Source organism: Lissotriton helveticus, chromosome 3_1 (assembly GCF_964261635.1).
Source record: "Lissotriton helveticus chromosome 3_1, aLisHel1.1, whole genome shotgun sequence".
NCBI classification, from domain to species: domain Eukaryota; kingdom Metazoa; phylum Chordata; class Amphibia; order Caudata; family Salamandridae; genus Lissotriton; species Lissotriton helveticus.
In genome coordinates this window covers 1,949,486,919-1,949,500,102 of record NC_136061.1, presented here as the reverse complement: position 1 = coordinate 1,949,500,102, position 13,184 = coordinate 1,949,486,919, and the positions used below count along the sequence as shown (strand labels likewise).

The following is a 13,184-nucleotide window of genomic DNA, read 5'->3' as shown; positions in this document are numbered from 1 at the left end:
ACCTGCGAAGGGTTAACAAAATTGTGGTTCCCTGTTGTCCTGTCGTGCCAAACCCTGCAGTGATTTTATACCAAATTCCATGGAATGCTGGATGGTTTACCGTCATTGACTTATGTCATGCATTCTTTTCAATACCATTGCATCCAGACAGCAAATTTTTATTCTGATTTGAATTCGACAGTCACGTGTTCGTCTGGAATCGCGTCCCTCAGGGGTATACTGAAAGCCCCTCAATCTTTAATCAGATTCTGAAAAAGTGCCTTGAGACCCTAATTTTGCCCGGAAAATCAGTTCTGGTGCAGTACATAGACGACCTCTTGGTGGCGTCTAGGAGTCGAAAAGACTGCGTGACTGACACCATTGCCTTACTGAACCATTTAGGTGAGGGAGGGCATAAAGTGTCCCCAGAAAAACTGCAATTCTGTACTACATCTGTGAAGTATCTGGGGCACCAAATAGAGAGAGGTATCAGGAAAGTCACCTCAGAAAGAATCAGGATAATTCGAAACATGGAATTGCCAAACACTCAGAAGGAAATCAGAATGTTCCTTGGAGTTGTAGGTTACTGCAGGCAATGGATTGTGGGATTTGCAGTCCTAGCAAAACCATTGATAAAAATGACCAAGAAAGGAGCAAGTGACACAGTGGAGTGTGATGACGAAAGCATGTCAGCTTTTATCAAATTACGAGATTGTCTCTGTACTGCTCCTGCCTTAGGAATGCCTGATTATTCAAAGGATTTTGCACTGTTCTGTGACACACGGGACAATTGTGCACTTTCAGTCCTGACCCAAATTCATGGTATGACTCGACGTCCAGTGGCATAGTTTTCTTCCACAATGGACCCAGTAGCAGCTGGATTACCTGGGTGTTTGAAAGCTGTAGCTGCAACCTGCATGAGTCTTGAACAGAGTGAGTCCATTGTGATGGGACATCCAGTAACTGTGTATGTTCCGCATTCTGTTGAGATTTTACTGACAAGAACGAAAACCCAGTATCTTACACCTAGTCGGCTGACTAAGTACGAGAGAATCCTTGTAGGTGCAGGAAATGTAACCATCGAAAGATGTAACATTTTGAATCCTGCAACCTTACTACCTAGCTCATTCGCAGAAGAAGTGAGGGAAGAATTTGCACATGATTGCATTGACTTAACTGAATTCAGTACAAAACCACGCCCAGACATTAAAGAGCACCCTTTGAGCCATGGAGATTATGAGTTGTTTGTAGACGGCTCATGCATGAGACACGAGGACTGTGGCTTAAGTGCCGCCTACTCGGTGTGCACTCTGGATCGTCCAGTGGAAGCATCTTATTTGTATGGAGTTAAGTCTGCACAAATAGCCGTATTAATTGCATTGGCAAAAGCTTGTAAATTTGGGAGAAATTTGAGAATAACCGTGTATACTGACAGCCAGTACGGTTATGGGGTTGTGTATGACTTTGGCCAATTGTGGCTACAGAGGGAGTTCCTGACTTCTTCAGGTACCCCTATCCTAAATAGAAAATATGTGCAAGATTTACTGGAAGCAATCCAGTTACCAAAAGAATTGGCTGTGGTCAAGTGTGCTGCTCACAAATCTGGCAATGACGATGTGACAGCCGGTAATTGTTATGCTGACCAGTTAGCCAAACATTGTGCAAAATACAAAATCTCAATCAATATAAAGGTTGGGGGAAATGGAAGCAGCTGCCAACTTTTGATGTTAGAGGGAGTGAATACATGGGAAGAGGTGAGAGACTTACAGGATGCAGCAGAGCCACAGGAGAAACAGAGATGGAGAAACTTTGGGTGCCGCCGGAGAGATGAAGATGGTGTCATTGTTTACCTTGATGGGTTGCCAGTGTTGCCAGACTGTATGCTTGCTCCTATGGCTAGGTTGATACATGGAAGTACACATGTGGGCAGAGATGCGATGATTCGCATGTTCCGCCGAACATGGTTCAATTCGAATTTCAGAAGAGTAGCAGAGGCACTCTGCCAGAGATGTTTGACTTGCCAGCAATTTAACCCTGGGAAAAAACCATAGTGTTACCAGGGAAAATTGGAAAGGCAGAAGGCCCCTTCATTAGACTGCAACTGGACTTCATTCGGTTGCCTCTTTGTCGAGGAATGAGATACTTGCTTGTCATTGTCTGCCTGTTTTCAAAATGGGTAGAAGCTTTCCCTACACGTAGAAATGACAGTATCACAGTAGCAAAACTATTACTTAGAGAGCTTATACCACGTTACGGTTTCCCGGTCTTAATTGAATCAGATAGAGGAAGTCATTTTCAGAACGAAATAATAAAACAAATCTGTGAAGCATTCAAAATCACGCAACATCTGCACTGTGCATATCGTCCAGAGGCTTCTGGAGTGGTAGAACAGATAAATGGCACAATCAAGTCAAGATTGGGAAAGATGTGTGAATACACTCAACTGGAATGGCCAGATGCTCTGCCTCTTGTACTAATGGGACTCAGAAGTATTCCAGACCGTAACACGGGCTTGAGTCCACATGAAATCCTGATGGGAAGAGCAATGCGGCAAGCATGGGTGCCAGGATACAAAATAATAAGCATATCTGATGATTTGGTGCTGGAGTATTGTAAAGAGCTGGCTGACCAAGTACGTTCTATCTCTCGCCAGGTTGGGGGAGAAGACGTCGCCAGGCCAACGACTCCAACACATAACCTGAATCCTGGCGATTGGGTCGCAGTAAAGAAGCACACCCGGAAGAGCTGCCTTGAGCCGAGGTGGGGAAAGCCACGACAGGTGATCCTAGTAACCACCACAGCTGTAAAGTGTGCAGGAGTACCTCGCTGGATCCATGCCAGCCACACGAAGAGAGTGACTGAACCAGACCCAACTGAAGCTGAAGGATGCCAAGCTGAAGGATCCCAAGCCATTGGTCCTGACATAGCTGAAGGGGGACAACCGAGCTCCAGTCAAGACGATTGGGTTCCACTCATCGACCTGACAATTGACCCAATCCGAACCAGAAGCAAAGCCCAGCTAGACAGACAGTGGGATAGTGAGGACGAGACAGGTGAAGAAGAAGCTACTCAGATCATCGAAATCCATGTAAGATCTGACTCTGAGGAGGACCAGATAGGGGATGAGCAGGTAATTGACATTCCACCCAGAACACCTGCACCAGAAGAGGGACAGATAGAAATTAGGGCGGAAGTTCATGCGGAAGAAAATCAAGAGTTCGAAGAGCGTGAACAGGAACAGACAGGATTAGACAATTGTGTTCAGGAAGAAGAGGTCGAAACAGATCAAAGTCAGACTCAACAGATACCTGAACAAGGCCAGTTTAGGGACCAGGCAGAAGAAACAGAAGAAAGACCTGGACCTAGTCAGGTAGGGAACACTGTTGAAGACGTACAAGACTCCGATGTGCCACAACTAAAGGAACATAAAAGAATATTGGACAAAAGCCAAGAGACCGTGCCATTCAAAAGACTCCGAAAAGGTGATTCAGTACCTCGATTTGTGAAAAGACTGAGACTACGTTTGAAGACGATAAACGAGGAGCCTGAACAAATAAATGAGGTGTCGAGTCAAACTGACCCAGTCCACACCAAGGTAAAGAGAAGAAGTGCTCGCTTAAAGACACTGAATAAAAAGTACGCGAGTCCTGAGTGGACCTATTACGTATTGGAGGAGTTTGAGAATTTGGAAATAAGTGATGAAAGTGACGAAGAAGTGATTGCTGAACAGATCTGTGAAGAAGCAAACGCAACCTGAAAAGTTGCTCGAGTAAGCAAGCTGTGTAAATTTACAAAGAGGGGTTGTAACCTCTTTTGAGATAAAAATGTCTGATTCTTCTGAGAGCGGGAGACCGAGACGAGGTTGTTGTAAAACATGCTGCCAAGTATGTTTGTGTAGTGCAGCTATAGTACTGATCCTCTGGATAGGACTAACAATCACACTTCCTTCTATGATGAGCAAGAACCCAAGTCTGTACCCAAATAATAATTTACCTGACGACACTGTAGAATCACATACTAGGAAGACACCACGAAGAATAGACTCATTGGACAAACCACTTAGCCTGAAACGGAGACAATTAAACTTAGAAGCATCAGATGAGGAAGGATTACACTTTAACAAAATTAAAAATAAGACACATTTGAATGTCTTCGCAAACCTGTTATTACATTATGTAGAAACTATGGAAATAGATGACTGTTATGTCTGTATGAAGCTACCTACTTCTGTAGCTGAAGGTGTGACTTATCATCACCTGCCCTTAACCTATGGAATTTCCTGTAGTATACTAACTAGCTTATTCTACAAAAGAGGACCTTTGCAGTATTACTATTCAAACTCTGACGTGACATTTTCTGAACTTCCTGTCCGAAGAAACCTGAACCCTGGACATACGACTAGAGATGTAGCTAAATACATGAGTGATTATTTTCTAACTGTAGGAAAAATTAATATAGATGATGCACATAAAAATAACTTGCCCTGTTCTTTACATGAAAAGGAAAAAGAATTTCTGGACATGGTAGAGAAGAGAAGAGAGAGTTTCCAAAGGAAGGCCAAAGACAAGAACCACAAGGTTCCTAAATGGGCAGAGAGTCTAGGGAGCACCTCAAATGGCAGAACTAATGCTGCTATGCTTTTGGATTTTGAAAAGAAAGGGAAACTCTTGTCTTAAAACAGAAATGACTAGTTATTATAACAATGTTTTCATTGGTTCCAGTGAATGTGAACATAATTACAAGGTAATTGGAGGTTGGGGTTTCAAAGATGGGACAGAGCCTGCGTTTCCTGGAATTTATTTTATTTGTGGGAACAAGGCTTACTTCAAATTGCCCGACCATTGGTACGGGAGTTGCTACTTTGGTATTGTCTTCCCAAAGATATACCATGTGGGAAAAATCACTGGAAACAATGAAGAAACTAACCAATTAGTACGCAATAAAAGAGAAACTGCTGGTGAGATTGTAGGAGATATTTTCAGCGCAATAATACCTGCAGTGGGAGTGGTTCTGAACTCACATAAAATTTGCAAATTGTCAACAGTAGTAGATCGGTTATCTACTGACACTGCTGGAGGTTTCCTGATGGTCAATACCGAAATGGTTGCGGTCAGATCAATGGTTTTACAGAACCGACATGCCCTTGATACTCTATTGGCAAAAGAGGGCGGAGTCTGCAGAATGTTGAAAGCGCAACATTGTTGCACTTACATACCAGATAAAAGTGTGGAAATCCACAGGTATGTAAGGAACATTACTAATTTGGCAAAAGAACTCAAACTACTGGAGGTTGACAGTGCCTGGAAGAGACTTACTGATGGTCTTTCCGCCGTAGGTCATTGGTTTGCTGATTTAGGTAGAAGTCTTCTGATTAAGGTACTAATGCCAATTGCAGGAATAGGTTTAGTAGTATTCACTATATTCGTTTGTTGCAAATGTCGAAAGCACCAGAAAAAGTATACTGTGAACCAGAGAGGGGTGAAACGGAATGTGGATGAACTTGAATTAGAAGAAATAAATAATCAGCTTTATAAAAGGGTGAAAAATTCTCACCCTAATAAAGAAACAAAAGAGAAATTGAACAGAATGTTTGAAGAAATCGAATTGGGCAAAATATGAGAAAAGTTAGCATCTGGTTTTATTTTGTTTGTGATGATATAAAATATCATCAAAGAGGAGATTGATGGAGCAAGAATTTGCACGTAAAGCGGCTTGCTTGTACTCATGAACCTCGAATAACCTTAATGAACTAAATCAACTTGTTTGTCTTACTAATTTCCCTTTATTCTGACATTTTTGGGTATCCGAGGGATGCTTGCCTATGTGTTTATTAACCTTAACAAAGCTTGCCTCTAAAAAGGCCGCTGCTTGGCGGGATTTTCTTCTGCGCATGCGTCGGTCACAATCACGTGACGTGACGTACTCGCAGTTCTGGTGGGAACTTTTCGCACTTGCGCATTTGACTTAAGATGGCCGCTTTGTGTTCTCACATGCCGAAGCTTGTCTTGCCGCTTTCTGCTCGTATCGCATTAATAATAATGCTATAGTTAATATAAAGTAAGGGGAGTCATATAGGGATTCCTAGTATACAGTGTAATCATTTATTTTCTATGTTCTAAATTGTTTTCGCTTACTTTACATGTATTGAAAATCCGTGAGCATGCGGGATGAAATTACTCCATATTGAACAGCCTTTCTGCGCATGACAGTCTTCTGCCGGTGGCATTGAAACCCTGCCAAGCCAAGGTTCCAGCCAAGATGTGCCTGGGAAGATGCACCTTCGCCTAGCAGAAAAAGCTGAACTGTTCTATATGTATCATAATTCATAGATGCACTATTGTAACGTTAAGATTTATGTCATGGGAACCCCAAATTCAATAGGCGGTCCCAGAGTATGCTAATTAAGTCTCATAGAAGTGAAATGTGGTTGGTGTGTTGACCTGGCCTACTTGTGGACCAATCAAAATTGGGGATTCTTACACTTGCAACATTTGGGGGGTGGTACACTGACCCAAAAACAGTATAACTAGCCTAGGTTTAGCTAGAGAAATTGTCCGACCTGTCTGAATAGCTGACCGGTCACTGACCCAACACACTCAATAGGTGATTGATACAGACTGCTGCGGAGCACTCTGTCCGTAATTTCCAGAGACCCAAGCGGGGTTTTGAACCTGAAGTGCTGGCGGAGCACTTTGCTGAGGAATTAGATAACCCAATCGGGGTTCTGACTGATAGCTGCAGAGAGGGTGGAGCGCAGGCGCTGCTTCCGAACTGTGGGTGCTGGTCTTACCTTGGTGGTCCTGTCCTGATCCTAACTTGGTTTCCCTGTCCTGTCCTGGGGTGTCCATTCTGCACCTGCTGGCCTACTGGTGACTGGTTTTCCTTGGGGTTCTTCCCGTCCTTAACTGACCCGTGGCCAGGGTTGGTCTTCACACCATACTAGGTATATATAGAGCTGAGAAATCTATTCTGCATCTTCTATATTTTCCTTTCTTCTCTTTAATAAAGTCATACTCTTGCGTATTTCATTTTCCATGCTTTTCGCACTATTAAATGATCAAGTCATACATTATCATTGTTATACTAGCATGTTCCATTTCTTACCCATCCTTTAAGTGTATTCCTGTTTCAATACATGATATATAGGTGTTCCTTTTCTTTACCCTCCTTTAGCCAATTATAAAATTCTCGTACTATGTCTACTATTGAAGGATACATATTGTAGTATGTTCCTTATCTTCCCCGTCCTTTAGCTGCTCCACGCCTAGTCTAAAACCTGAAAATTCTTACTAGCATGTTCCCAGTCCTTACCTTCCTTTTAGACTCATAAATGGTTGGTCTCATATTTCCTTTATGGATACGTGCTCTTTGTAATCTTGATTATGGATTGCTTATTTACTGTAAATCTTATGCTTTTCGAATGATGAAGTTTAGATAAAGGTTTTAAAAAACTTCCCCTGTCTCTGGTTATTATCCCGGTGCAATTATAGACAAAGTACGTTCGGTATTCTGCCTTTCTTTACAGCTAGCTCCCTGATCCATTGTGGTCATAGGTACCCGTAAGGGTGGATTGGTAAATCGGGTACACTGGAAATAAAATAGGAAGGAACAAGGATTACTGGTAGTAGAGTGCAAGGTCGCCTGATTTATGAATATGGTAAATTGGAAATTATATGGGCCCGATACGTGTATGGTAAAATTATAGTCTGGAGACCTGCGCGCTCTATCATTACTACTGGAATTTTCAAACAGCGAAGCCCCAGCAACATGGCCGTAACCCAGTGGAGCTACCTAGGTAGCTGTTCAGGAGATTCGCTGTGGATCACCCCCTCGGCCGTCACCTACCCTCTGGACACTGGCACTGTTACTCACCTCCCCTCTACATCTCCTTCTTCACGCGCCTCTCATGAAGAACGATAATCTGCCAAATGCGGATCCATTTCAACACGGCTGATGCCCGGTTGAGCTGCCCAGGTAGCTGTTGAGGAGATGGGCTGGGGTTCACCCCCCAGGCCGTCACCTACCTTCCGGGTTTTCGACTACAGTTGCTTGACATCCCGCGACACCTTCCCCAACCGGTTTGTTGACTTGTGCACTCTGACTCTTTTTGTGTCCCCTGAAGTACTTTCCCCCTTGCCGGTCTGCTTGACCCCCTCTGCATGCCAACTCCTTTACTATTACCCCTCTACCTTCTATGCCCATACGACTTTTTTGCTATGTTATGCTATGCTTTAGAAGCTCACGTAATTATGTAACACGGTCTTCTTTTCTATGTTATGCTACGCTCCAGCAACTGATGTAACTTTGCAACACTGTTTTACCTCCTGTAAAACGCTCTGATACCTCCGGGTGTAGCCAGAGCTATATAAAACTCTTTTAAAAAAATCCTATCCACCTCCCGCACAGAAATTGAAGTATTTGTGGTCATAAATGTCTACGTGTTAACAATGGCAGGAGCCCCTTACTATAAATTGGATACCTAAGTTTCAGTCACCAGCACCCTATTACCGCAGACCAGTGTTTAGTTTGAGGCCAAGGAACAATTAGAGGGATCTCAAGAATCCACCTGTGATGATAGCATGAGGTTCCACAGACGACGTGCCTTGACCGGGTTAAGGATCGCTAATCTCACATCCGACACCAAAGCAGCAACCGTACTGAGGGAGCCGTCGCCTGGCATCACACCGTCATCCTTGTGTCTACAAGAAGCCAGAAAAGCCCAGGATGGCTCAGCCTCTCTCAGTGCCGAGCCCTCTGTTGTATCCTTATATAATATTTCTTTCTGGAATGTGGGGTGCGTTCTTGGTGTCCATCTGACATTCCAGCTGTGGATTTCTGTAAAGACATTTGGAAATGCTAGCTGGTGTGTGAGGCTGCGCTGATGAGCCTGCCTCAGTACTCACTAAATTGAAAAGGAATAAAAGATTTCCTCTAACCTGGTCATTTGTAACTTATTACACCTACCATGCTTCCGCGGGATGCACAGTTGTCACACAAGTGTAGGAATGAAAGATTAACAAAGCCTTGCAAATACATAAATCTGATAACAAGTAAACAAACCTAATGTATTATCTACATGACCAGTAAGGAAAGAAATGGGCATTGCGCGTCGTTATATCGGACTGGACTATGTGACTGGTAGTCTGCAAGTTACTTTTTTACTCGTTTGTTACACATTCACTTGTAAAAGTAATGTGTTAAAGAATGTATACTTGTAACTACTGCTGATAAATATAAGTGTAGTAAAACATGCATAATCCTCGCCCCAGTGCTGACAGTCACCAGCTTCAACCGCACCCCGGCCGACATCCCGCCAAGGAGTATTAAAGTTGGTTCCAACCTAACCCCGGAAGACTGAACACGCCCTGCACTGCCGGGACATTAGGTGGCCATCTTGAAGTAGAGTCTGTCCAAGTACACATAAAATGCACTAGCTCCAGCGAATTAATTTCAAACATTAATTTCCTCAATTTCGTGGCACACTTTAAAAAAAATCTCATTCTATTGGTCTTAAGTGAACATCATTGCCTATTTTGTTTAAAGAGACATAAAAAAAATAACGTGTGAACACATTTAAAGCATAACAGTCGCCGGGAAAACTGCGGCGTAGAGGTAGCTACTTCCTTACAGTACGGTACAGCTACACACATGTCCTTCAGCCAAAGGTCCATGGAATTCTAGAAAAGTCGCGTAATAGTCCAGTTTACAGCCTGATCAGATCGTCACAAAATGCCACTAATAAAAAAGTATTTAACAAAAAACTTCTTTACTAATGCGTAAACCAAAACAACTCCGCCCTACACCCAAAACCGCCTAAAGAACGACAGGGAACTGAATAGTGACGAAAAATGAGCGAGCTGTGGCAGGCTGTCATCGTCGATATTTAAAACATTAAAAGTGGTTTACCTGCGAAGAAAACGGTGCAATTCCCCCGCTGCCCGGTGCCGCGCTTCCCACATCCCGCCAAAGAGATTCGGAACAGGGAGCAGGCACTGACAGGCAGACTCCAGACACTAGAACTCTCCAGGCGTGAGAAGGGACTCTTTAGGCCACGCCCTCGAACCGTGGGACAACCGGGATGCCATCTTGGCACGGTGCAAGTTCTAAGGTTGACTGATAAAAAGTATTTATTTATTTTATTTATTTATTTATTTTATTTAATGCTTTTTTATTAAGCGCGGACTTAACCCAAAGGTGTCAGAGCACTGTACAATAGAACCAGTTACATTACATGAGAGAAATGTTACAAAAATGGAACAAACAAAAATAGCAGGCCATAGAATCAAAACAACGCATTCAAAAGGAACACAAAATCAAACACAGCTAGCACAGAATGTACAAACAAAAATATAAATATATATGACAAATTTACAATGACTAAAAAACTTCCTGGCGAAAAATAGCAGGTCATAGAATCAAAACAACGCAGGCAAAAGGAACACCATATCAAACACAGCAAGCACAGAATGTACAAACAAAAATATAAATATATATGCCAAATTTACAATGACTAAATAACTTCCTGGAGGGGTCTGAGAAGGAGGGAATTAGTTCTGAAAGTGTCTTTGGAATAGAAGAGATTTGAGGTCCGCTTTGAAGAGTTTAATCACTAGTTTATGCAGGAGTCCACTGTGCTCTCTACCATTCCTCTGTGACTCTTAGAGTATATCCATGTGTATCCCCTCCCTAAGTAGATAGAGATATCTCTAGTATATGCCTAGAGTTTATCCATTTGTATCTCCTCCTTGTGTGACTCTATCTCTTGTACATTTGCAATTTTTTCTGTTTGTACCTTTTTTTGTAACGCATGTAATCCTAAGTCCGTATGTTTTCAACTGGTTCTTATGTAAGTCAAAAATTTGCAAATCTGTTTTTCCGAATGTAACCATCAGTCCTTATGGTTGAAACTGGGTCCTATGTAAAGCTCTCTGACACCTTCGGGTAAAGTTCGCGCTATATAAAATCGCATAAATAAATAAAAGAGGTGATGGCACGGAGCAAAGGAGGAAGCGAGTTCCAGAATCTCACCGCATTACCTACGATTGCGCCATCAAGTTTTTCCTTTTTGAAGGAGAGGGGCTCAAGCAGGAGCTTTTCCGCATTCCGAGAAGGTCTTGAGCCTCCAGACAATTTCAGTTTATTCGCCAGATAGCGAAGGGAGGAAGAGTGCAAAGCTTTGTGGGTGATGCACGCCGTTTTGTAAGTAGCTCTAGCCTCGATGGGAAGCCATCGGAGAGAAGACAGGATAGGAGGGATGTGGTCACTTCGTTTGGACCCTGAAATGAAGCGGGCTGCTTAATGGAGGACGGATTTGAGGGGGGAGAGGTGAGATTTGGGAAGGCCCGTCAGAAGAGAATTACAATAATCCAGGCTAGAGAGAACTAGTGATTGAACCAAGGTTTTTAGGTCATTCTCCGGGAAGAACCGACGAATCCCCATAGAAGGTGCAGCTGATAACGTGCGCTCTTGGCAATGGAGTTGATGTGTGAGATTAGATTGAGTTTTTTATCAAGAATGACACCTAAGGATTTAGCGCAGTCAACTATGACTGGTTTACTGTTGAGTAAATTCAACTGATCCATCCAGGATTGAACAGGAGACGGGGAGATAGAGCTAGATAAGAGGAGGAATTGCATTTTGGAAGAATTGAGAATGAGTTGTTGAACTAACATCCAGTTGTGAATAGAGTTGAGAGTAGAGTTGAGTAGTGAGAGATCATGAGAGGAAGACACCTTGAGGTAGATTTGGGTATCATCTGCATAGAGATGGTAGAGGATTCCAGATTTGCTTAGGAGGTTCCCTAACGGTTCCAGATAGAGATTAAACAGAGTGGGAGCAAGGATAGAACCTTGAGGGACGCCTTGACCAACGACCAGTGGAGATGAGAGACTGTTCGCAATCTTGATCATTTGGGATCTGTCTGAGAGGAATGAGGCAAACCATTTGAGTACTGTGCCTTCCATGCCCATTCTCTGTTGAAGAGTGTTAAGGAGGGTGTTGTGATTAACAGTGTCAAAGGCTGCAGAGAGGTCAAGAAGAATCAGAAGGCACGATTCCCCCGAATCGAGTATATGCAGCACACCATCGATCACTCGCAGAAGGGCTGTTTCAGTGCTGCAATTTTGAATAAAGCCAGACTGGAACACGTCAAGGAGATTATTGTCCATGGGGGCGTGGCTAGCAGCCGATGGCAACGGTCGCAGCCTAGCGAGGCTCCCGACCCTCAGCCCGTGATCCGCCGTTAATCCTGTCTCAGACCCGGGATCCCCGTGGAAATCGGGTCGATCCCGGAGCCAATTCCCCGGTCTGTTCCGGTGGGGGAAGCGCGCCGCAGAACCCAACACAAAGGGCGCTGAGGGGCGCGGAGTGCCCGAGGCGGCTGTGGGCAAGATGGCGGCGTCCTTAGCGGCCGCCGAGACGTGGTGACGACCCTGCCCCTGAGATCCTGCGGCCACGGAGAGGGGAGCCGCGCAGCACTGGGCTGCTGGAGAGTGGTTGCGGCCACCCGAGCGCCGGCAGACCCTGAGGTCAGTGCGAGCTCTGATCGGGTGCGGAGCTCTGGCGGGGCTCCGCCCACTGCTGCAAGGGGCTTACTCCGGGCCCCGGCTTTGAGGCCTGCGGTCCCTGTGGGTGCTGCCGGGCCCTTCGACGGCACAGTACGCCTTTGAGTCACGACTGGCCTTGACTTGGGGGAGCCCTGCGGGGGTACCGGGTGCGGACATTGCCCTGGGGACGTCCAACCTCCCGGGGGAGATTCTCTGTGGCCCGACAGCGGGGCCTGTGCTTTGATTGGGCGGCTGCCTGACCCGGGCCTCACATGAACGGTGCCGCTGTCTCTGCGAGGGGCCTAGAGGGGCATTGACTCGACCGCAGCACCATCGCCCTGGACCCGAGTGCCAAGACCGGGGGGGAGGAGGACACCCGCTGTGGAATTGCGCATCCTACATTTTCCACCCCGACTCTGGCCCCAGGACTTACTTCCTTCCTGGAGGGTAGCGACAGATCGTCAGCACCGCTGTAAGCTGAGGTGAGCTTAAAGAGTGTGGACAGAGAGACTAGGTCAGCTGGTGGACCCCGGTGCGGACCCCTGTCGCCGGGTTGCCGGGGCACCTGGGGTGCGCCATTTTGGACCTCCGCAGGGTGGCCCCCAAAGATCCGGCTCTCACCTGACGTCGGTTAGCAGCGAGACCACCTTGGGGTTGGCG

General features: G+C 45.0%; 1 protein-coding gene across 4 annotated transcripts in view; it reads right to left on the bottom strand.

Annotated features, from left to right (window-relative positions):
- Positions 1–10,025, bottom strand: part of ZWILCH (zwilch kinetochore protein) — a 450,160-nt gene extending 440,135 nt beyond the window's left edge. Inside the window, exon 1 of one of the 4 annotated variants that reach the window (XM_078683040.1) lies at positions 9,886–10,025. In XM_078683040.1, coding sequence (XP_078539166.1) covers positions 9,886–9,938 — 53 coding nt within the window. In that variant the 5' untranslated portion in view covers positions 9,939–10,025. Of the gene's footprint in view, positions 1–9,039; positions 9,291–9,885 lie in introns of those variants that run through there. The other 3 variants (XM_078683038.1, XM_078683039.1, XM_078683041.1) reach the window with 3 other exon arrangements.
- Positions 10,026–13,184: the final 3,159 nt, after the last annotated feature.